At 36.0% G+C, this 26530-nt stretch overlaps 1 protein-coding gene across 6 annotated transcripts in view; it reads left to right on the forward strand.

The window, feature by feature from the left end:
- SMAD4 (SMAD family member 4) overlaps positions 1-26530 on the forward strand; it is a 59931-nt gene that overhangs the window by 28080 nt on the left and 5321 nt on the right. For 4 of the 6 annotated variants that reach the window (XM_042963090.1, XM_042963088.1, XM_007080507.3 and 1 more), the window contains exons 6-11: positions 2109-2228; positions 2323-2439; positions 3834-3884; positions 13229-13412; positions 14718-14886; positions 25144-25282. In XM_042963090.1, coding sequence (XP_042819024.1) covers positions 2109-2228; positions 2323-2439; positions 3834-3884; positions 13229-13412; positions 14718-14886; positions 25144-25282 — 780 coding nt within the window. Of the gene's footprint in view, positions 1-2108; positions 2229-2322; positions 2440-3833; positions 3885-13228; positions 13413-14717; positions 14887-16459; positions 16570-25143; positions 25283-25810; positions 25924-26530 lie in introns of those variants that run through there. The other 2 variants (XR_006210209.1, XM_042963091.1) reach the window with 2 other exon arrangements.

Consider the following 26530-nt stretch of genomic DNA (forward strand, 5'->3'; position numbering starts at 1 on the left):
TGCATGCCTTTGTTGATGCTTGCTAAAGTGACTTCATTCTAACTGTTCTATTCCCTAGAGCCAAGTCTATTGAAAACCAGGAAAAGTGATATGAATGAAATGCAGATAGTTTTTCTTGGTATTTTTTAGATATATTTTCATAGTTGAATCGTGATTTTTAAAGAATTTGTTTCAAAATGTTCTGTAGACCTCAAAAAAGTGTATTGATAGGATTAAAAGAAAAGAAATTGGACAAAATAGGGGAATTGGAAGACTATTTCAGGGGCTCCTGGGTGGCTCAGTTGGTTAAGCGTCTGACTTCAGCTCAAGTCATGATCTCCCAGTTTGTGGGTTTGAGCCCTGCGTCGGTCTCTGCACTGGGGGTGTGGAGCCTGCTTGGAATTCTCTCTCTGTCCTTGTCTCTCTCTGTCCATTCCCCACTTGTGCTCTCTCAAAAAGAAATAAACTTTAAAAAAAAAAAAAAGGACGACTTTTTCAAATAAGCTTATCTAGGTGTATTGTTTAATTTCATCTTACACACTTGGAATTGTGTAATGGAAATATTCAGTACCGATAACAACCTGTGTTCATTTGGCACTTGAATATCTTCAGGTTTTTTTTTTTTTAAGTATCTGTAAATTAAAATAATGTCATTTCTCTTATATAGGGACACTTTTTGTAAGGTAGCTAAGAATCTGACATGTACAGTTGTTAAAAGCAAGAGTAAAAATGTCATTAACATTTGAAGATAACTTGGAAAAAATTTTTTGGGATGAGTAGGAAGGGAGGTTTCTAAAAACATCATGTTTAAAAATAAATAATTGGGGAGTATTGAAATAATCTCTTTAACTTTTAATTTTATAATCCTAGCCTTAAGGAAATGTGATTTGTAGAGAGGAGAAAAATGTTCCTTTTCCTTGATACTTTGATCGATGGTGTCATTTCCTTTTGTGTATCTTGATTATATTCCCATTTAGATGAGAAAAGATTGAAGCTATGTCAGTGATAGATAACAACTGTGAAATTTCATTGCTTTCCAAATGGAATAAACAATTGACTTCATTAATGCTTGCTTAAAGAAATCAAGCATTTTCCACTTAAAAAAAAAAAAAAAAGGCCTTAAAAATGTAGGTCATTGGGTCGCTTGGCTGGCCTGGTTGGTGGGGCATGTGACTCTTGATCTTGGAGTTGTGGGTTTGAGCCCCACGTTGAAGATAGAGATTACTTAAGAAAAAAAAACAATAAAATCTTTTAAAAAATGTAGGTCAGTAAGCGATATTGTAGAATGGTTTTGAATAGAATAGAAGCCACAGGAGTCTTACTCCTTCTGGTATATTACATATAGAAAGAGTAAGTAATTTCTTGTAAATCGAGGAATATGGTAGTGTTCTTGGAAAGAGATGATTTTTGGTTTTTAAAAGTACATGAAAAAATTTCAAAGTAGACTTCGAGTTTGTTGTGGTTTTTTGTTTTTTGGGTTTTTTTTTTTTGGTTATTTTTTTGTGTGTTTTTTTTTGTTTTTTTGGTTTTTTTTTTCGGTGGTTTTTCGTTTTTGTTTTTGTTTTTACTAGCAATGCTCTATTGATGTAACAGTGGAGCTTGAACTTTTCTAAACTTCACCTTACCCATCACATTCCATTTAAAAGATTTGCCTGCTCTGCTTTTCTTTTATCAAACCATAGCATTTTGCCATTACCAGTACCAGTGCTGATGATAATGAATTTCTAGTTTTCAACATTTTCTTGAGCCTGGACTTTTGGAGTCCTAATTAGAAGGGTCTAGAGCTAGATGGCATGGCCAGTGATGAGCTGATGTGCTTCTGAAGTTACTGTGATAGGCTAGACACGTAGTGGGATTTTGCTGGCATGTGAAGAATATTAATGAAGGAAAAGGCCTCTAAAATTAGCTAGGCATTACTTTAAGGTACAATAATTTTCAACTTTTTCAAGTTAAGGTTTGCCTTCATAGATGACTTTAGGGTTTGTTATTTGATAGACCATGGACTAGTACCACTTTTTGCCCATCTTTATAGCTTCGATCATCAGTTATAGTTGGTCCTTCATTTACTGTATAAAAACGCAGGATTGCATCTCACAATGTACCATATTAATGTCTTCTTGTTCCTCTAGGTCAGCCTGCCAGTATACTGGCAGGCAGCCATAGTGAAGGATTGTTGCAGATAGCTTCAGGGCCTCAGCCAGGACAGCAGCAGAATGGATTTACTGGTCAGCCAGCTACTTACCATCATAGTATGTACATGCTTTTTAAAATCTTTTAAGTAGTTGAGAAAAAATAGGCAGACTTTATAAAAGCAAATTAATCCATGTGGGCCTTAATTTTTAGACAGCACTACCACCTGGACTGGAAGTAGGACTGCACCATACACACCTAATTTGCCTCACCACCAAAACGGCCATCTTCAGCACCACCCGCCTATGCCGCCCCATCCCGGACATTACTGTAAGCTCTTGTTTTTGTTTTAAGGGCCTTTTCTTTTTGAGAACTTGTTTTCTTTCTGTTTTTTTTTTTTAAATGTTTTTGCATCTTTTATTCATCTTACAATTTAGTTTCATTAAATGATTACTGCTTTTCAGCATTTTGGTAAAAACAGTATTATTTACTTTTCATAGTTTTGTTATCATACCTTTGTTTTAGAGGAGTAATGTTTACTAAATTTATTTCTCTGTTGCTAATGTTTCATTAACATCACATTGATTTCCATTCATTTGTTTGTTTACTTTGTATATGTTCTTAGGTCTCATGTATATCTGTATATCCACCCTAAGTGGATTGAAATCCCTTGAGTGTCAAGATCTCAAGGTTTCCCTCATCATAGTATTCAGCAAAATGCAGACACTTACGTGTTGTCTCTATCATTACTCTGTGCAGGCTTGATTTGGAGGGATACTCTACTAATAACCATAGCTTGTAATTTCAGACAGAAGAGGAACATTGTTCATTTGGCTTAGTGAAATCAAGACCCTGAATTTTTCATATGTATCCAATTCCTTTTCCTCCATTATAAGATTAATAGAACCAAAGAAAACTTGGAACATACAGAAAAGTGTAAATAAGAAAATTTAGAGTCCTACCACGTAGAGATATCCACTTCTAATATTTTTCGTATTTTTTCTTCCAGTCATATAAACGGGTGTATGTATATTGGGAGAGAAAGGATCATACTATGTATATATTGTTGTATCCTGCTTTTTTTCAATTATGTTACTATTTTCCATATCTTAGGGAATGTAATTTTTTATGGCTGCCTGGCCCAGCATAGTGGTTAAGGTGCTGAGGTTGGACCCTTAACTGGCTGTGTGACCATTGGCAGGTTATATAACCCCCACTAACTAAGCCTTAAGGGTAATAGTATCTATCTCAAGGAGTGTTGTAAAAAGCAAATGGAATAATTCGTGTGAAGGGTTTAGCACAGTGTTTTAATGCTTAATAACCTCTCAATTTATCCTTAATTTAATAAACCTTAAACGTTTGTTTTTAGAACGGACCTAAGATTTTGAATTATTGTTGTATATTGCATTGTAAATTACACTCTTATCACCTTACATGAATAATTCATTTATAATTTAAATCTTGTGTGTACAGTTATTGCAAATTGCTTAACAGCACTTGGCACATAGCATTAAAATGTTAGCTATTAAATATCCACAAAAGTACCTTGAGAGTATTTGCTTATATAAAGTAATCTAAACTAAGCTTTTAAATTTTTAGACATTGAATAAGCTTTAAACCACTCCTAAGGTATGATAGTTATATTTAAGTAAGGTTTATTAAAAGTTTTAGCATTGGAAAACTTTTAATAAATAAAATTGGGATTTTTATTGTCTTTTCTTCAGGGCCAGTTCACAATGAGCTTGCATTCCAGCCTCCCATTTCCAATCATCCTGGTAAGTGTATTTCAACAATGATTCCCTATATTTAGATTTTCTTCATAGTAATTAAAATACACACACACACACACACACACACACACACACACACACACACAGGTTTTAGTCTAGTTACACAGTAACCTACCTTTTTAGATAAGTACAGTACTCCTTATGGCATTAGCTAATCAACAGTTTATGAGTAGCCAATAGAGTCCACATAAGCTGCCTATATTTGATACTTTTTAACTGTCTGAAATAAAAGACAAGAACTGTTTTTTCAGCTAAAATATGAGGTACCAAAGTGCTGGTTTTAGCATTGGATACATAAATATGCAGCAGAAGAAAACTAGGTTTCAAAATAGAACAGCTGTAAAAATGTAGTTTAAAAAGCCAGGGAAAAATCTAAAATGTGCGCTGGAAATAAAAATAATTCACTGTGTCTGTTTTAGAAGATAGATTCAGGAATTTTTGGTTAACTGGAATTTTTAGAAACTTTTTGATTAAATTATGTTCAAAGGAGTAAATAGCTGAATAGATTTCCTTAATTCAAATTTGAATATATCTTTTAAACCATAGAAGTAAAAAAGCAGAGAGAGTTAAAATACTGAAGGCTTCTTAACATAAACATAGCATTTTGAATTACTTTCCTCTATCCCTTCATATGTTTTTCTTAGCTTAAAAAGATGCAAATAAAATTGATCGCTTAATTTTTTTTCCTACTTAAAAGTAATTTGTTTTATTATGAAGAATTTCAAACATATACCAAATATCAGACAGCACCCCCCCCCCCCCCCCCGACCCCCCATTGTACTCATCCCTCAGGTTCAGCCATTGTCAGCTAAGGACCAGTTTGGTCTCATTCATACCCTCACCTATTACTTTGAAGGAAATCCTATAAAATTGTTTTATATATAAATATATCAGCATGTATTTCCAATAAAATTTAAAAAATAATGTAACTACAATAACCATAATGATCATTTTAAAGGATAACTTATAGTTCTTCAAATAGATCTACATAATTTTCTTAAGCAGTGTTTGGTTTGTTATTTTTTATGTTGGTTCTAATTTTTCTTCCAGCTGTTAAAAAAAAACCATTGAGGGTAAGATTTTTAAGCTTATAACACTTCTCATGTTTCAGTTTAAGAGATTTGAAGAGTTTCTGAATCAAAAGGCCAAACTGCTTTATAGAGATCACATCAGAGTATGAGAACCAGTTTTACTCACCATGCTTGCCAGCATAGGCATGATAGTTCAATAGTCTTTTTGCTGATTTAGGAGGCAAATAATATTGGTTTTGATTAGAAGAAAAATGCTACTGGCCGGGCCTAAGTACTTTTTAACCATACATATATACTACTTAAATTATCCTCTTTAGTGGGTTTTCTACATGTTATTTGCATATTTATTGAACATTGTTTATGGGTTAAGGAGCCTTCCCTTTTTAAAACATTTTTATTGAGAAATCTAGAGAAAAGCATATAAAACAAGTATACATACAGTCTCATGAATAACAGTAAAGCCAACCCCTAGGTAACCACCACCCAGATTGAGAACTACGACAGCACTCCTAAAAAACTTCCTACCCCATGCATTTTGTTTCAGTCAAAAACTTTTCTTCTTCATCTCCAGAAATCAGCACTATCCTGCTTTTTGTGGATACTGTTTTGTTTTTGTTTTTTGAAACTGATGAATGCATCCTTAGACCATCTAGTCGATTGGTTTTACTTGTTTTTAAAATTATATGAATGAAATCATTATATCAGAATCTTAATTTGTTGTGAATAAATATGTTGGGATAAGAGGGGAAAATCTAGAGTCTTAAGAATGAGAATTTTTTCTGGCTTCAGTGAAGCAGAAAGTCATTAGTCATTGAGAGTCATTAGTGATGCCTGGCATTTTGGGGAGCCTCAGTGTCCATATGGCTAAGTGGAAGGTGGTCTGCAGGAGGGAGGGTAACCAGAGCTCAGAAGAAAGACCTACTCTGGATGGGATGGTGAGGTGGGGTTAGAAATGGTGGCTGGTTATTTGGGCTCAATTTGGATTCAGCAATTGCTTTTGGTTTCCTGATAGATTTCCTTCATTCTCATGATGCAACTGATGTTGAGGTCTAACAGTTCCTGGTGGTTAGGGAATAACATTAACTAGTTATGAGGATACACATCTGGAACACCCCACACTGGTATTAAAACTTCTGTCTTGAGCAGACTAGGAAATGACTTAATGGTAAGAATTATTCTGAAAGGTCTCTGTCCAAGTGGTTGTGGGAGAGGATCAGCTATGCACATACACCTGTAGTGGAGTCAGCTGGTTGGAATGCAGAGGGCTGTGAACTCTTTGACTATGAATACTTAGAGGCCCCAGAGGAGTTTTACCTGACAACTGTTATCTTCATTACTCCTATTACAGTATTAAGAGAATATTTTAACTGGTTGCCCTGTTGGGAGGGCTTGTAGTCATGGTTTACTCTCTACTCTTATTCAGTATTTCTTTTAAAATTTGAATCCTGTTATTTCTCTGCTGAAGAACTTGCATTAATTTCCTGATCATTGCTTGGCCAAAAGGATGAAGTTGAAATTCCTTTGCTGGGCAGAAAATAGACTCTGATCCTGTTCCATGTGTACTTTTCTAGCCTTGTCTCTTTATGCTTTAACCATCCTGAAGCACATACTCAAGCTTGCCCAGGTATCATTCCTCTGTGCTTCTTCTTTGTCTTATGTCTTGTGCACTATATTAGTTACCTGTGTTCTGCAACAGACTACTCCCCGAACTTAACTAGTTAAACAGTAATAACCATTTATTATACTTAGTTTCTGTGGGCCAGGGATCTGGGAGTGGTTTGGTTGGTTTCTTTGGCTTAAAGTCGCATGAGGTTGCAGTCAGGTTGTTGGCTTGGGCTGCTATCATCAGAAGGATTTTCTGGGGCTGGAAGATTCACTTTCCAAGTGGTTTACCCATGTAGCTGGCAAGTTAATGTTATTGTAAGCAGTAAGCTCCACTTTCTCTGCATGGAGCTTCTCAAGTGTCTTCACACGATAGCCAGCTTCCCTCAGAGTAAGTGATCAAGAGAAGGCAAGACAGAGCCTCAGGGTCTTTTAAGACTTATCAGAGGCACCTGGGTGGCTCAGTTGGTTAAATGTATGACTCTTGATTTTAGCTCAGGTCATGATCGCACAGTCCTTGAGTTTGAGCCCCACGTCGGGTTCTGTGCTGACAGTGTGGAGCCTGCTTGAGATTCTCTCTCTCCCCTTTCTCTGGCCCTACACTGTTCACACACACACCCTCTCTCTCAAAATAAATAAAGAAAGAAAATTTAAAAAAGAGGATCAAAAGTCATGTCATAATTTCTGTAAAGTCCTATTTTGTGAGGAGGGGGTAACACACGGATATGAATATCAGGAGGTGAGAATCCTTGGGGACCATCTTGATGCCTACCCACATACTCCTAAGCTCCTAAATGTGTGTGGCAAATTCCTTTTATGTATGTATGTATGTATGTATGTATGTATGTATGTATGTATGTATGTATGTATTTATTTAGAGAGACAGAGCATGAGTCAGGGAGGGGCAGAGAGCAAGGGAGAGAGAAAATCCCAAGTAGGCTCCGAGTTGTTAGCACGTAGCCCAGTGCGGGGCTCATTCCCATGAACCGTGAGATCATGACCTGAGCCGCAATCAAGAGTCAGATGCTCAACACCCTGAGCCTCCCAGGTGCCCCTGTGCAAACTCTTTGTAAAGATCCAGCTGGAGTACACCACTTTTGGGAAGCCTTTCCTAATCCCTGTGTCCTCTGCTACCTAGTACTTTTAATTCTACTAAATTACAGTTGGTAGTTCACTTCTTATCCTTGATTCATGAACGAATAGGAAAGAAAGCAAAGTGGGGCGCCTGGGTGGCTCAGTTGGTTGAGCGTCCAACTTCAGCTCAGGTCATGATCTCACGGTTGGTGGGTTTGAGCCCCGCATTGGGCTCTGCGCTTGGCAGGTCAGAGCCTGGAGCTTGCTTCAGATTCTGTGTCTCCCTCTCTCTGCCCCTACCCCACTCATGCCGTCTCTCTCTCTCTCTCTCTCTCTCTCTCTCTCTCTCTGTCTCTCAAAAATAACATTTGGAAAAAAAAAAGAAAAGAAAGCAAAGTAATACTTGTTTTAGGTGTGTGGTTAATGTGGCCCCTTAAGGTCTGACTAAGAAATGCTAAAATGTTCTACCCCAGACTTAGGACCTTTAAGAGGGAAAATAAGCATATACCTCTGAATATATAAAATATTTGAAATAATTAAAAATCCTCAATAATAAATATAGTGTATCTTTTTAAGAAATGATTTTTCTTTATTAAAACATTTTTTAATGTTTAATTTTGAGAGAGAGTACGAGCTGGGGAGGGGCAGAGAGCAAGGGAGACAAGAATCCGAAGCAGGCTCCAGGCCCTGAACTGTCAGCACAGAGCCCGACACTGGGCTTGAACTCATGAGCTGTGAGATTGTGACCTGAGCCAAAGTTGGACACTTAACCAACTGAGCCACCCAGGAGCCCTGCGAAATGATTTTTGAGGACAGTTACATACATGCTTTCAGACATAGATGTAATATAAATTGTAGAAAATGAAAATAATTAGTATTGGTCATTACCTTGGTATTAAGGATTTCAGGTAGGCCATATACTTAATAATTTTTATGCTTTGACTTTGATAACTAAGTCGAAAAAAATTTTGGGCAAGGTTAGTCATTTTATTTCTTTTTTATGGATTAACTTTGTTTTTGCTTTTTCTTAAAACAAAAGCTTTTTCTTTAATATTCATCCAATTAAATATTAATTGCAAATTAAAGTGAGTTTCCTCAGTGTCTTTGAAGTTGTTTTGGTAATTCACAAATGGATTCAAAATTGACAGATTTCCAAATTCAGGTTATATTTTAGTAGTTTGGAACTCTCTACCATTCAAGAGAGAGTCTTTACATGTAGATAAAAGATTCTCCTAGGGCATCTCATTCAGATCTAAATAATAAAAGAAATAATTCATAATGAGTCTCTTGGGCACTTTAACCAAGTTTTTAACTTCTTGAATTACTTGCTGTCAGAAATTGAAGATAATGCCTTGGAGACTTATATTTCCCAGTGTAATTGAATAACATTTATTTGATAAACTGTGCTTTATAATACATTTCTCCATTATAAAAAATATTTAGCTAAGTTCTTATATTGTAAAAAAAAAAATTCAGGTTGCTAACTCAGTCTTTTAAAAACCTTTTCTCTCGCCTGGGTGGCTCGGTTGGTTAAGCGTCCAACTTTGGCTCATGTCATGATCTCACAGTTTGTGGGTTTGAGCCCTACGTTGGGCTCTGTGCTGACAGCTCAGAGCCTGGAGCCTGCTTTGGATTCTGTCTCCATCTCTCTCTCTCTCTGCCCTCCCCCCCTCCAAAGAATAAGTAAACATTAAAAAATAAATAAATAAAAACCTTTTCTCTGGCCAGTAATGAGCAGTCCATAGGCTTCATGAGACCAGCTCAACTTCACTAGTTCAGCAACAAGGAGCTAAAAGTATCAAATGAGCAAGCACGTTAATAATCCCACTCCATCTTGGTAGGTGTTGTTGGGATATTAAGAATGTTCTCTCTAATTACATCCTGCTGTTAATACTAGTTTTGAGAAGCTGCAGGCTTATCACTTATATGGCATTTGATCCTTGGAGCAAAAGAGCAAAGAGAGATCTAGAAAGTCTTTTTTTTTTTTTTTTTTTTAAGTTTATTTATTTTGAAAGAGAGAGAGAGTGTGAGCACAAGCAGGGGAAGGGCAGAGAAAGAGAGAATCCTAAGTAGGCTCTGCACTGTTAGCACAGAGCTGAATGTGGGGCCTGAACTCGCAAACCATAAGATTATGACCTGAGTCAAAATCCAGAGTTGGATGCTTAACCAGGTGAGCCACCCAGGCGCCCCAGGATCTAAAAAGTCTTAATGAGTGCTTCTTATTCCTTACTCCTGTTTATTACTCAATTAGCAAATTGAGAGTGGAAAGTTTTCCACATTATATACTGTATCCCAGGACTGCCAAGTTCTCTGGAACCCTCTTAGATTACCTCTGGTTCTCTCTGTCCTCCTAGATGGTAACCTCCTTCCTCCTTTCTTAGGCCTTAATAATCTCTTAACAGATCGTCGTTTTTCTTCCCTGATCAATGGTGTGCAGTTCTGATGCCAGTTTCTGTTTACTTCAAGTTTCTTAAAATACTTCTTCCCAGTAGCAGGAGATCAACTCATACTAAACCTATTCAGATATGCAGCTTTATGTAACCATCATTGCTGTGTGGTATCTGAGATAATTAGGTAAATGAAAACCCCTTTGGCAACTGGGAAATAAAATAAGGTTTAAGTGCAGTTGCAGATATTACAGTTCATGATGATAAAAGTATCTTTTTTCTTATTTAAACATGGAGATTATACAATTCTCTTTTTCTCCCGTAAATTGACTCTCATGGAAAAAGGTTGCTCACCATGAAACTTTACTTCTGGATAGTGTTCTTCAGTATGAACTAGGAAATGCATGTCCTTCCGCCTTATTTTTTACTGAGCATTATAGACATTCATGACTTCTGGGCATTGTTTGTAACAGAATTTACTGTGTGGACTGTGTAAAGACCTCTTTTAAGTGCTGTTACTGTTTTTTTTGCTTCTAAAACATTGGGTAGTTGTTAACTTATCTTAACACAACCTCTTTAGTTTTAGCTTCAACCAGTATACCTGCCAGTTACGTTTGCTGAGGCTTTTGGTTCATAGCATAATGGAATGTTTCCTATAAAGAATAACTTCATAAATATTTCAAACTGTTTTTTTAAGAGGGGACTTCAGTGTATCACTACTTTTCAAGTTTAATGATAACCAAACATATTTAAAGAAATTTAAGTATTTGTGATTAGTTGATTTGATCTGTGTGGCAAAACATTTCAAGTTAAGTTTTTGAATCACCATCTTCATGTGGTCTGTTTTATTAATTCTTAGTTGAAAAGTACTTTCTTCCTTGACAGTATTTTTGTTTTTTTGTTTTTTGTTTTAAATGTTTATTTTTGAAAGAGAGACAGAGTGAGGGGGGGGGAGGGGCAGGGAGAGAGAGAGAGACACAGAATTCGAAGCAGGCTCCAGGCTCTGAGCTGAGCCCGACGTGGGGCTCAAACCCAGGAACCGCGAGATCATGACCTGAGCCGAAGTTGGACGCTCAGTCCTACTGAGCCACCTAGGCACCCCCTTGACAACATTTGAAAAGCAATTAGATACATAGATTTTACAAGATTTTTGAAAATATATTTGAAATGTCTGTCATACTTCATTTTAAGATATTTTGGGAGTTTGAGAAGATCTATTGTTTTGTCATTCCAAGTATCTTTATAGATTGTTGAAAGTTTTATTGCTGCAAATTTTAGATGAGTCAGAGTTCATAAAGGGCATTGAGAAGCGGATCAGTAATTGGTTTATCAGCAGAAAGCTTTCAAGGGCACCTGGGTGACTTAGTTGGTTGAGCATCCGACTTCGGCTCAGATCATGATCTCACAGTTCATGAGTTCAAGCCCTGTGTTGGGCTCTGTGCTGACAGCTTGGAGCCTGGAGCCTGCTTCGGATTCTGTGTCTCCCTCTCTCTGCCCCTTCCCTGCTCATGCTCTGTCTCTCTCTGTCTCTCAAAAATGAATAAATGTTAAAAAAAAATTTTTTTTTTTAAAGAAAGCTTTCATTCTCTAGTAAGTGGCAGTGGCCTTTTCCCCCTTAAATAAGTCAAATCCTTTTTTATTCCAGGGCCTTTGCATTTGCTTTCTTCTTAGTATATGTGCTGCTGAAGCGAGCACATCATTTGCTTTCTTCTTGAAGTGTTCTGCTCACAGTCTTTACATAAATACGTGGTCTTTCAAAGTTTATCTTTTCAGATAGGATGTACCCCTGCCCTCTAGCCTGAAGGATTCTTTCCAATCATCTTCTGTTCCACACCCCATTTTATTTTCTTTACAGTATTTATCATTACCTGAGTCATCTTACTCATTTATCTCCTTATTTGCCTCTGCATTTCCATGAGATTAGGGACAGTAGCGGTCCTGTTTATTGCCGTTGTATGCCATGCCTAGAATAATTTCTAGAGGGGTGCCTGGGTGGCTCAGTCAGTTAAGCGTCTGACTTCAGCTCAGGTCATGATCTCAGGTTTCGTGAGTTTGAGCCCCATGTAGGGCTCTGTGCTGACAGCCCGGAGCCTGGAGCCTGTTTCAGGTTCTGTGTCTCCCTCTTTCTCTGCCCCTCCCCTGCTTGCACTCTGTCTCTGTCTCTGTCTCTCTCAAAAATAAATAAGCATTAAAAAAAATTAGAATAATTCCTAGATACCCTATAAATTGTTAGTTAAAGGAAAACCAAATAATTTCCATTTATGTTGTCTCTAATAATTGTATTCAAACAAAAATTAGAAATACTTGATCAACTATATTTGCAAATCAAACCAAGTAGTGCCTTTTTTCCCAATCCCATTTAAAATTATTTTAAATCATTTATCGTTGCTTAAATGAATACACTGAATACATCTTCAGAGTTAAAATTGTAGTAGTTAACATCAATTGACTTCACCAAAAACGACCTTTCAATCAAGAGACAGTTGAGAATTCCTATCCAGAGCAACTGTGTAGTGGAATGTGATTAACCTTGACTCTAGTCTGGGATGGCTGACTTGCTTATGCCCTCTCAATTAGGGATCTATACAAATATGCCATAAATTGATGTTACTTAAGAACACTTCCCTGGAATATGTCTTAGAGTCAGTGTGTTTTAAAAAAATACAAGTTAGACTACGTAGAAAATATATGCAGCCAAATGAAACACTATCATAAAATAATTTATTTTAGATTCTAATTACTTCCATTCTTTAAATTCCTAGTTGGCTGTGTCCTTTGAGGTAAGAACCAATGTCCAGATTTTAAAAATGACTACAGTTTCAAGAATGCTAGGCACTGAGCTGAAAAATGGAAGACATGGAAGTGTCTACTTTTTTTTTTTTAATGTTTGTTTATTTTTGAGAGAGCAAGCACAAGCAGGGGAGGGGCAGAGAGACAGAGGGGGATACAGAATCCCAAGTAGGCTCAGGCTCTGAGCTGTCAGTGCAGAACCTGACACACAAACTGTGAGATCATGTCCTGAGCTGAAGTCAGGTGTTTAACCGTCAGAGCCCCCCCAGGTGCCTTGGAAGTGCCTACTTTTTAATACATTGTCATTTTCATCACATTCTTTTGGGTGCTTTTCAAATGCCTGTCTCTTCCCTTCACCCTTTCTTTTAGGAAAAGCTTTGTCTTAAGTGAAAGTGAATGCTTTGTATCTTACATGGGTAGGTGTTCTCTTGTTTATCCTCTGTAGCTCCTGAGTATTGGTGTTCCATCGCTTACTTTGAAATGGATGTTCAAGTTGGAGAGACATTTAAGGTTCCTTCAAGCTGCCCTATTGTTACTGTTGATGGATATGTGGACCCTTCTGGAGGAGATCGCTTTTGCTTGGGTCAACTCTCGAATGTCCACAGGACAGAAGCCATTGAAAGAGCAAGGTATTGTTGACTGTATAGTTATTTTAAAAATTGAATATAGTACATTGTCATTTATTCTTCAAAATTTTTTTAATGTTTATTTACTTTTTGAGAGAGAGAGCGGGGGGGGGGGGGCAGAGAGAGAGGGAGACAGGGCTCTGTGGGGCTCAAACTCAGGAGCCGTGAGATCACGACCTGAGCCGAAGTCGAACGCTTAACCAACTGAGCGACCCAGGCGCCCCCATTGTCATGTATTCTAAGTTCTGTTTTTCAATGTAGACTTACAAGATTTTGAATATAGACAAAAAAGTAAAGATCATCTTAAAAAGTCAGAAAATTTGTAAGCACTGCAGTATAATTGTGGATGTTTGTTATTTAAGATATAATAAAAATTCTTGTTTAAGTTAATGACGTTTCTATGTTTTGAATAGTAAACTAGACCTTTTGGTATCCACTTTGAAAACTAATTTTTATTTCCTCTGATCATATATTATTTCTACAAATCTGTTGAGAGGAAGTAATGTAAAATGAGGATGTTTTTGTAAATATTATTTATAATGTTGGAAAAATGATAAAGGGTAATGCTTAAGTAAATTTTGATGAACTTTCATTTTTTATGTAGTCATTAAAATGTTAATTAAAGGTTTATGTATCAAATGTAAATGCTTAAGATGAAATATTATAGGAAAATATAATAGTTTTAGGCACTTTATGATCTCAACTCTTTAAGGAAGTATATATGTGCATAAGTATGTACTCATGGTTCTATCACTAGCTATGTGACTTTGGTGAATTACTCTCTAAGCTGATGCTAATAGAATTATCTGTAATGAAGAAGATAGTTTATATCTGTGCTGTTCACTGCAGTAGCCACTGCCTACATTAAAACATAGCTATTGAGCAGTTAGAATATGGTTCATATGATTAACTGAATTTTATAATTAGTTTAATTTAAATAGTCACATGTAGCTAGAAGCTGTTGACTTGGACAGTGTAACTATATGCTTTTATAAGCTTTAGTTTCAACATTTATAAAATGGGTTTAATGGTATCTACCTTACTGAATTGTAAAGGTTAAGTGAGGATTTATGTTAAGTATTCGGCAGGTAGTAAACATTATGTATATGCTCATCGTTATTTTATATGAATAAGATATTTTAAAAAAGGAAATACACAAGAATGTTAATAATGGCTTTCAGTTATGGTGTAATATAATGTCTTTTATTTAAAATTTTTTTTTAATATTGGGTGTGCAATATAATCTGAACCAAAACTTATTTTTAAATACTTATCCAAACAAAATGTGATTCCCTTTTTCTTCCTAAGGTTGCACATAGGCAAAGGTGTGCAGCTGGAATGTAAAGGTGAAGGTGATGTTTGGGTCAGGTGCCTTAGCGACCATGCAGTCTTTGTGCAGAGTTACTACTTAGACAGAGAAGCGGGCCGTGCACCTGGAGATGCTGTTCATAAGATCTACCCAAGTGCATATATAAAGGTTAGTTACAGTCTTACTCAAATATTTTAGACTTAGAAAGCTCTATTGTTAAAAGAATTGAGATGGAGGTGGGGGCAGTAGAAAAATGTCTTTTACGTATTAAACAATCAGAAGTGATATTTGCGTATAAAACATATTTCCTGGGGCATTTATTGATGTTATTGCCTATTGAGGTTTATGGTTGCATTCATGCCCTATTATTTATTAATAAATTTGTTTATTAATAAATTTGTTTTACAGTAATACACAAGCTCTTGAAAATATTGAGCGAAATCTCCAAATTTGTATTCCTTTGACTTATAAAGTATGTAAAACTCAGACCTAGAATTTTATCTTAGCCAATCTTCAGGATTGTATGGAGGGGAATTCTAAAATAAATAGCTTTTCAAATTAAGAACCTGAGAAATGAAAAATTCTTCAATACCAGGTTATTAAATGTAATTTTGTGCATTAAATGAACATTTATCTATTGTTTATTATGATATATATTATATTGTTTTACATATTAAGCCTGAAGTGTTTATCATTTATTACCTATTCAACCCATTTCAATTTTGGTTTATAACATAAAACACTCTTTTTGAAAGAAAGTTGGAATTAGAAAGGCTAAATATATTTTTAATTTCAGATTTTGTACAGTCATCCTAAGCATCTTCATTGTTGGCTATTGTAAATTAGTGGAATTAACTGTATAACTCATCACTTATTTCCAGGAAATTCCTGAACATACAAATAATATAGTCAAATAGTGTATACAGAAATGGAATTGCTTGTTTGCCTCACAACAACAAACCCAATATCTCATTTTCAGTTAAAGGATATAGGGATCTATATAATGAAACTTTTTTTTATAATGAAATTTCTAAATATTATCAAGTAGAGTGAAAATAAGAAACCTTCATGTACCCCTCATCCAGCTTCAACAATTATCAGCATTCTATCAACCTTTATTGTGCTTACCACTTTACTTTTTTTTCTCTAGTAATTTAAAGCCATTTCCAAATATTCTTTCAGTTCACTCATAAAATACTCTCGTACGAATTGCTAATTGATAAATATTTCTAAAAGACATAATCACAATGCTATTTATCACACCTTCTGAAATTAACAGTAATTTCCAATAATTTAACAGTAATGTTAAGTCATGACAGTAGAGAACCATTTATAGTTTTGATCTGTTAGAACAATGGAATAGAATAGAACAATAAAATATTGAAATACATTTATTGATAGGATATTTATGATGTGGAAATGTCAGTTGTTAAACAATACATAGAATATGATCTGTTAAACATTATATAGGATATTTGTATTCGTTTATATATATACCCACAAGTCAATGGTGTGTACAGTGTCTTACCAGGAATTGTCTCTGGGAGGTGGAATTATCTTCACTTGCAATTTTCAGTTTCTTCACAAGGAATTTTAGTTATTTGTGCTTTATTGTTATTTTTAAGTGGTGTTGGATTTCCTCGTATGCTTTGCAGTCTATTTTATATTGGTTGGCAAATTTGTCTTGAGAGAATTAATTCTTTTTATTTTTTTTCCTCCCTGTTATTGCTTCTCCCTATAGGGCAGTTTTGCCTTAGTCTGGCACCCTGGGATCCACATCTCAGAACCAATTCTTATATTTAGGAGGTAGAGGAATTTTGTCCCATGAGGAAATTGAGTTCCAATCCCCAGGTATGCTCAGGGCCTAATTCCTATTGCATAGGTTTCTGTTGCTTATCTCTGCCATGGGCAAGAATTTTATTCCTAGGTGCATTTCTGAATTAGCTGTCAGAGTATTTTACCAGCACTTGGTTTATGGGCAAGTGCCCAGTTGTAGACCTCAGAGAGCCTGGCTATTGTATCTTTCCTTATTATTCTAAGAAGTTAAATTACTAACCTCTACACCTTCTTTTTTTGATCTTGGTACCCAAGTACCTCCTGTCTTTAGTCCCTGCTCTCCACTGTAGATTTTGTTTATCCATCATCAGTTGATGGACACATGGATTATTTCCATTTTTTGGCTATTGCGAATAATGTTGCTCTGAACATTCACGTACAGGTTTTTAGGTAGATGTATGTTTTCAGTTTCTTGGATATATACCTAGGAGTAGAATTGCTGGATTATAAGGTGACTATGTTCAGCGTTTTTGGATGGATTGACAGACTATTTCCCAAGTTGCCATGCCATCTTACATTTCCATCAGCAATGTATATATGAGAGTTTTAATTTCTCTGTATTCTCATCAACACTTGTTATCTATTTTAGCCATCTTAGTGGATGTGAAGTAGTATCTCATTGTGGTTTTGATTTGCCCTAATTGATAATAATATTGAACATCTTTTCATGTGTTTATTGGCCATTTGTATATCTTCTCTGGAGAAATATCTATTCAGATCTTTGGCCCATTTTTAAATTGGGTTCTTTGTCATTTTGTTACTGGGTTATAAGAGTTCTTTATATATTTTGGGTATCAGTCCCTTATAAGATACATGATTTGTGTATATTTTCTTCAATTCTTTGGCTTGTTCTTCATTTCACTTTCTTGGTGATATGACTTGCAGCATGAAAGGTTTTAATTTTGATGTAGTTCAACTTATCTATTCTTTGGTAGCTTTTGCCTTCAGCGTCTTATCTAAGAAACTATTACCTAATCCAAAGTCATGAAGATTTACTTCTATGTTTTCTTCTAAGTATTTTATAGTTTTAGCTCTTTATTTTAGGTCTGTGCTCCATTTTGAGTTAATTTGTGTTTATGGTATAAGGAAGGGATCCAGCTTTATTCTTTTGAATTGGAATATCCAGTTCTGGCAACCATTTGTTGAAAAGACTGTGTTTTCTCTTATGAATTATCTTGACACCTTTGGTGAAATTCAGTTGACCTTGAACGTAAAGGCTTATTTCTGTGCTATATCTGTGTTTATATACATATATACATACATATATATATACACACACACACAATTATACATATGTACATATATACACATACATATATGTATATATATGTATATGTATATACACACATACATATATATATATACACGTATATGTACACACACACACACACACATACACACACATACGTATATAATCCTTATGACAGTACTACTCTGACTTGATTACTCTAGCTTTGTGGTAAGTTTTGAAGTTGGGAAGTATGAGTTTTTCAACTTTGTCCTTTCTCAGGATTGACTATTGACCACTCTTTGTATTTCTATGTGAATTTTATGATTGGCTTAAGGGATATATATCTTTAATAATTGTTCTACCCTTTGTATGTGCTTATAGCAGAGAGAAAAAAGTGTTCATGTATACTTACTCATCCATCTTGACTTGGAAATCTCTGGGTTACTTGAATAATTTGCAGCAAATGAACAGGGAACTATGTGTTGATTATATACTATGTGTCAGACAAGAGTTATGAATTTATTTGATATAGGGTCATTTTAAAACATTTGAGCTTAAAAAAATGTAGACTCCTACAATTAAAGTAATTTTTTTTAGGATTGTCAAATAAGTGTAACATCTCTGTTTTAGTACAAATGGCTCTTGAAAAGCTCCTAAGGTATGAGATATATCATCACTTGATAAACCACTGTCAATGGATAGATATTCAAAGTAATCTAAGGCTTTTGCTGTGAACAATAAATAACAGTCTTGTGGGACATTTTAGTGGAGTAAAAAACAATATCCTGTTTTTATCATATTAACTGTTTAAGATTTTAAAAGAATGATTTCTGTTTACCAAGCATATTATTGTTCTTCAAAAGAATCTTATTAGCTAGAAAGAAGGACATACAAATATACCCTAAGTCTAACTATTGGCATGTTCTTAATTTACTAATTTTTTAGGCAGTGATAACTAGAGGATCTGTATAATGCTGTTTAGATTTATTGATTCTCACCAGAGATGATATTACTGGGGTCAGTTATATGCAAATAACATGAACCTCTGGAAGGAGGACCCACACATTGGGAATACACCTCTCCCTATCCCCCCAAACATGCATACACACACACAAACACATTTTTCTCTTTTTAATTAAAATGAGGAAAACATGAGTTTGGAGAGCCATTCTTTCATTTTATAAATCAAGAAGCTAGAGCTAAGTTGTGAAGTTTCTTTTCTCCTAAGATGTTGATTTTTTCCCCCTTCATCTTTCATGACATTATAGTCATCTTTCATTCATGAAAATCTGATGTAATGAAATGTCATTTTACAAGGTTTAAATGAAGCAAATGTTTGAGTTCTAAGTGGCCTTGTTGTTTTGCTCTCAAAAGTAAGATGTCTTGTTTTGTTTTGTTCCGTTTTGTTTTGTTTTTGAGAGAGAGCACATGTGCGGGAAGAACGAGGGGGGTAAGGGCAACGGAAGAGGGAGAGAGAATCTTAAACAGGCTCCACACCCAGCACCGGAAGGCTGATGCCAGGCTTAATCCCACTATCTGGGCAGTCAGGTTTTTTAATAGCTTTATTAAATAGCTATTTTAAGATATTAAGATAATATCTTAATAAATAGCTTTATTAAGATATTGAGATATAATTCACATACCATGTAATTCGTCCATTTAAATTGTACAGTTCAGTGATTTTTAAAAATATATCCACATAGTTATGCAGCCATCATCACAATCAATTTTTGAGCATTTTCATCAGTCTACAAAGAAGCCCTGCACCCTTTAGTTATCATTTCTCAATCCCCCATTTCTCTCAGCCCTAAACAACCATTAATTTACTTTCTCTATAGATTTGCCTATTCAGAACATTTTGTATAAATGAATTCGAATAGTGTGGTCTTCTGTGACTTCTTTCTGTCTTTTTTTAAAACGTTTATTTTGAGAGAGAGAAAGCATGCATGCATGAGCAGGGGAGAGGCAGAGAGAGGGGGAGAGAGAGAATCCCAAGTAGGCTCTGCACTGTCAGCACAGAGCCTGACGCACATCTCAGTGTCACGAATTGTGAGATTATGACCTGAGCTGAAATCAAGAGTTGGACATTTAATCCACTGAGCCACCCAAGCACCTTTTCTGTGACTGCTTTCATTAGATATAATGTTTCAAGCTTCATCCACATAGCAGACATGTGTAGTTCATTCATTTTATGGCAGAATAATATTCCGTATACCACATCTTATTTATCCATTCTTCAGTTGATGGATATAGGAGTTTCCATTTTTTGGCTATATTATGAATAATACTACTACAAACATTAGTGTACAAGGTCTTATGTGATGTATGTCCTCATTTCTCTTGGGTATATACCTAAGAGAGGTATTGCGGGATCATTAGGTAACTCTGTGTAACATTTTGAGGGACTCCCAAACTGTTTTCCAGAGTGACTTAAACTGTTTTACATTCTGATCAGCAGTGTGGGAAGCTTTCAATTTCTCCACAGTCTCATCAACACTTATTATCTATCTTTTGTATTTTAGCCATCCTAATGGGTGTAGAGTGTTATCTCATTGTGATGGTTATTGATTTGCATTTCCCTGATGATGTTGAGTCAGGTTTGGTTTTGAACACATAAATGCTAGGGGAGGCTTCTAAACCATAGGTAGGCTAGGTTGAAGATTATTATGATCCCCACTTACGTTGATTTCCCAATTACGATGTATTGTGATTCTTACCTCCAGATCAGGTAACTTAGCAAATTTTTAATGAAGTCTTATGTTCACATGCCCAATATACAACACAATTCCCTTTCTCTTTCTGGGTTGCTATTTCTTGGTGTTGATTCTAACTGCGAGTGTTGTAATTAAGCCTTATAATAGAAAAATGTCAAAATTTGACTCCTGGTTGAAAGTATTCTGAAGATGTTGACATTGAGCTTTAAGTAATAGGTTTGTAATAAATTTATATGAGAGTAACCACAGGAAGCGTGCTTAAATAAATGGAAGGAAGGGAGTTGATTAGGTCAGCAGTGGTGATCAGAAATATCTCCTGGATCTGAGCCCAAAAGGATATTTAAACTTTGATTCCTCTGAATTGTCTTTATTAATAACTCCGATTCTGAAAGGAAGATGGTCACATTTCAATGGTAGCCTTAATTTTAGCATCCAGTAGAACAGATAAAATCTGTTACGGTTTAATGGATCAGATACAGTAGTAGAGAGGCAACCCAGGTTTTAGTTAGGTTTCAGTTACTGGCAGTATAGCCAGTAATTAGAAGTGTTCTGGTTTGAATGCTTTAATTACATAAATCTACTCTGGAAGGATTTGCTGAAGTGCTGAATAAATAATTTCTACATCTGCAGATAAAAGTGATAATATTATAAAATTTCATTTTTTGTGGTTACCTATAATAATGTGTAGCTGGTGTTAGCATAGATTTAGGCTAAGACATTCATAATTGTGATTGTTTACAACATTGTAAGGAACTGTGTGTGAAGATCTTTTGGCTATTTTTAATGATTCATGATGGGGGTGAGGGTACATTGAGAGCATATTTGAACCCTAGGAATTTATAAGGTATATTCCCTGCTCCTGGACAGTAAGACTATATAGGTACCATACTTGGTTAATGATGTTTTAAAAAATTTTTTTTTTGGTTGTAAAGAGCGAAGTGTAAAACACAAAACTATGAAACTCCTAGAAGAGAACATTAGAGAAAATGTAGATGACCTTGGGTGTGGTGGTGACTTTAGGTATGACACCAGAAGTGCCCCATGAAAAACAATTGATAGGTTGCACTTCATTAAAATTAAAAACTGTGAAAGTTTGTCAAGCAAATGAGAAGATAAGTCACAGACTGGGAGAAAATATTTACAAAAGACACATCTGATAAAGGATTGTTATCTAAAATGTAGAAAACTTTTAAAACTCAGCAATAAGAAAACAACCTGATTTTTTGAATGTGCAGGGGGTGCCTGGGTAGGCTCAGTCAGTGAAGCATCCGACTCTTGATACTGGCTCAGGTCGTGATCTCATGGTTGGTGAGTTTTAGCCCCGCATTGCCGCAGAGCCTGCTTTGGATTTTCTCTCTCCCTCTCTCTCTGCCCCTCCCCCACTTGAGTGGGTGCTCTCGCTCTCGCTCTCGCTCTCTCCCTCTCCCTCTCCCTCTCCCTCTCCCTCTCCCTCTCCCTCTCCCTCTCCCTCTCTCCCTCCCTCCCCCCGCCTCAAAATAAATATTTTAAAAAATGTGTAGGGGTGCCTGGGTGGCTCAGTTGGCTGAGCATCCGACTTCAGCTCAGGTCATGATCTTGTGGTTCGTGGGTTTGAACCCCACATCGGGCTCTGTGCTGACAGCTTGGAGCCTGGAGCCTGCTTTGGATTCTGTGTCTCCCTCTCTCTCTGCCCTCCCCCCACACTCGTCCTCTGCCCCCTCCCTTCAAAAATAAATAAACATTAAAAATGTTTTTAATATGTAAAAGACATGAATAAATGCCTCACTGAAGAAGATATACAGATAGCATATGTATATCATATATATATGTATATATGTATATACATGTATGTATATCATATATATATGTCATATATATGATATGTATATCATATATATATTCCCTATATTTTATTAGGGAATTGCAAATTAAAACAATGAGATACCATTATATACCTAGTGGAATGGCCAAAATCTAAAATGCTGACAACCCCAAATGCTAACAAGGATGTGGAGCAACAGGAACTCGCATTTATTGCTGGTGGGAATGCATAATGGTACAGCCACTTTGGAAGACAGTTGGTAGTTTCTTACATAGTTAAACATACTCTTACCATATCATCCAACAATCAGAGTCCTTGGTGTTTACCCAAGTAAATTAAAAACGTATGCCCACACGGAAACATGCACTGGGATGTTTATAGCAGCTTTAATAATTTAATAATTTACTAATTTAATAATTGCCCAAACTTGGAAGCAACCAAGATATTCTTCAGTAGGTGAATGGATAAACTGTGGTACATTCACACAATGGAATATCGTTCAGCCCTAAGAAAACATGAGCTATCAAGCCATGAGAAGACATATAGGAATCTTATATGCATATTACTTAGTGAAAGAAGTCAATATGAAAAGGCTACATACTCTGTGATTCTAACTACATGACATTCTGGGAAGGTCAGAACTATGGAGACAGTAAGAAGATCAGTGGTTTCCAGGGATGAGCAAGGAGGGAAGGATAAATAGAGCACAGAGGATTTGTAGGGCATTCACACTACTCTGTATGGTACTCAGGTGTTGGATACATGTCATCATACATTTGTCCAGTCCCATTAAAATGTACAAAATCAAGAGTGAAACCTTAAGTAAACTATGACTTTGGTAGGTTTATTGACTGTAACAAATGTACCACTGTGCTGGAGGAGGTTGTACTTGAGTAGTACTTGAGTAGGGACAGGCAACTCTCTTTACTTTCTGCTCATTTTAGCATGAACCTAAAACGGCTCTAAAATAAAAAGTTTTATTAATTTCTTTCTTAAAAAAAAAAAAGTGGTTGTAGAGCTATTTGGCTTTTCAAATATTTGAGTTCCTGCTTTGTGCTGTGCTGCATAATGTCTTCCGAGAGGTCATAGCCCAGTGGAAAAGTTCAGAATCTAATGGACTCTTCAGAAATCTTGAAAAAACAGTGGTTTCTGTTCTGGGCATAGTGGAATTTCTCATTTTCAGACCTAACTCTGCCATGCTTTCTGTCCTGAAGTCTTTTGGAACTTATGGTTTGGCCGGATATTACATACCTATATATTTGACAAATTCATACCTCTTCAGAAAATGAGATAGTTTAAGTTTTGTCCTTTATTGATGCCAGAAGATAGGCATTGAATAGAGAAGTAAGTAAATAGAAATGTGATTTGCTATTTTGAGAGGATTGTTGTGTTTATTGTTCGTGTGTGTTCTTATTTTTTAGTACCAGATACCATGATTAAAGACAATCATAATTTCTTTTTTAGGCATCTGAAAATTGGTGGTTTGGGCTCTAAACCTGTTGTTTATCTGAGAAAGTCATATGTTATGCATTATTTGATCTTTTCTTTTCTTGCCAAGGATAATTATGCTTGCTCATATTTGGGTTTTGTGCATACTAAGAGGACTTATTAAAAATTTAATTTACTCTGAATAAGGAATATAATCACATGGTTCTGAAATTAAAGTTTGCATTGAACAGCCTGTTTCTACTCTGTCCTTGTCTTCCTTTCCCACAGCTTCTGTAGATGACCACTCTGTTTGCTGATTGTTCAGTGCTTTTTTTAAAAGCAAATACATTATTTTAGGAAGTTGGTTTTTTACTAGAAAGATGATATGGCTTATCATTCATAATCTGTTGCTTACTTAAAGAGCATGTCAGTACTTTCATAAGGATAAGGGTAAAAGTGGCAATCCCCATAACCAGCCCTTGGTGTGGCTGATAAACCACCCGGAGATTACTTAGGAACTCCTTAACTCATCCTGAAAGGTAAATGGTGCAGGGGAGGCCAGAACCAAAATATTAGGTAACATTTATTGACAGCTTAATGTATATTATGCCAAGTTTACAAACTCTATGAAAAAGCATGTACACTTAGCATTCCCATTTTATAGATAAGTAAGTTGAGACTCTAGAGAGGTTAAGAAATTTAATTTAGCCCATGTAATTAATTAGTGACAGAATTCAAAGCTGAACTTTTTTTTTAAATGATGAGCATTATCAAACATACAGAAAAGTAGAGAAAAAGTAGTGTAATGAAATCCTGTGTACCCATCACTGAGATTCAGTCGTTGTTAACATTTTACATTTGCTTGAGCTGTCGTTTTTTCCTTTATTTCTTAAGTATTTTGAAACAAGTCCTGAATGTTATGTGAATTTGCTCCTGTGTACTAAAGCATACATCTCTAAAAAATATAGATTCTTTCTTAAATTGTGACAGTGCCATTTATTACACACCTCCAAGTAGCTAGAATGGTAAAGAAGTTGGCCCTGTGACCAAGGCCATCAATCAGTTCAGCCTAAAGAGAACTCTCAGCAGTTTGGTTACGAAAGGGTGGTTTATTTTATGCAAGTGGTGGTTGTTCACAAGGACAATGTGACTGACCCTTGCTGAGCTAGATAAAGGCTGGAGAGGCCGGTGGCAGCCCAAGCCCTGCTGATAGTGAAGTGTACCTTTAGGCTGAGTTCCAGTCCCCTTCTCTAACCACCAGCTGTAATCGACATAAAAACTTAGGTTTTTAAATTAATTATTCTGAGAGCTAAATGAAGCTATGAGCTTTAAATAGATTTTGCATTGGCTTTTGATGTGTGGTAGAATCTCTTCTGATGGACTCATAGCATTGAACTTGCACTTTTTGTTTAAAGGTCTTTGATTTGCGTCAGTGTCATCGGCAGATGCAGCAGCAGGCGGCCACTGCTCAAGCTGCAGCCGCTGCGCAGGCCGCCGCCGTGGCAGGAAACATCCCTGGCCCTGGATCAGTAGGTGGAATAGCTCCAGCTATCAGTAAGTATGCTTTTGATACTTTGTTGTCAAGTGTAGTAGTTGGCACTTTATCTTGATTCACTCAGCTGATTAGTTACTTCAGGCAATAATGGAAACTAAAGTGTTCTTTTACTGGGATGATAACATTTTTGAATTAGTAAAAAACTGTTTTTCTGTAATAGTTGTCCTTTGTCTAGGACACTGTCTTCATTCTTTTTGTATCAAAAAGGGAGTATGGGATAAAGGAGAAAGGGGGTTATTGTTAGATTATATTGATCAATCTCCTGTTTTTTTGTTGATGCTTTTAATTCCTGCCTCACCAGCAAGGGTGGGTTGTAATCACCAATGTGCTTGGCTTTATTCTAGAAGGAGAGCATATTTCAAGTTCAGAATTAGGTACCTCTCCAAATTTTTTTTTAAGTACGCTAAGCATGGAGAGAAAACTTACGTAAGGGTGGTATTTTGATAACTTGTAGACTTTTTTTTAATTTTAGGGTAAAATTGAACTGTGTGCCAGGTTTCACACTGATGGGGAATTTTTTACTGCAGAGTTAAACTCCTGACTATAGACTTTTATGATGGAAACACGTGGCACCCATCTTCCACGTCTGAAGGCATAACTAGTGATTCATTCAACCCCTGTTCTTAACCTCTTCAGTGTGGTAAGCAAATCACACTGGCTAAGAAACTGCAGCGGCCCTGCAGGTTTCTGTACAGCACATGCAGACTCCTCCCACTAGTTTCACTGTGATATTGATGAATGGAGACTGACTATATGACTGTATGTTCTGACTGGAAAATTAGATGCAGAATCTCCTTTGTGACTTATGTTCAGGAGTTTACAGTGTAGAGGTAGATGAGGCATATTCCCTTAGAGAATTTGACTTTTTAAAAAATTTGAGCACCTAAACCATTAATTTGCTAGTGTTGATGTTATAAACATGCTTTTACTAAAGAGGCCAGAATTATTATTAAATTTCTCATTCTTATCTACTGCCCCCATTGAGTAATTGCACGGTACCTCTGTTACACTGTGAAATTGAGAGACAGACATCATCTGGGTCATCCAAGAAGTCTTAGTGGAACCAGGACTATTAACTGTCTCGTTATTAGTCATGTCTTTCATTGAACCAGGCTGTTTAGACAGACAGTAAGGTTCTTAGAACCAACCTGTGGACATGTGCTACCTCTTAAAAACAAGTTATTTTTTCACCTTCACCTCTCCTTCTAAAGAGAAAAATAGGTGGGGTGTTGGTGGATTGTGGTAAT

Source organism: Panthera tigris, chromosome D3 (genome assembly GCF_018350195.1).
Source record: "Panthera tigris isolate Pti1 chromosome D3, P.tigris_Pti1_mat1.1, whole genome shotgun sequence".
Taxonomy (NCBI): Eukaryota; Metazoa; Chordata; class Mammalia; order Carnivora; family Felidae; genus Panthera; species Panthera tigris.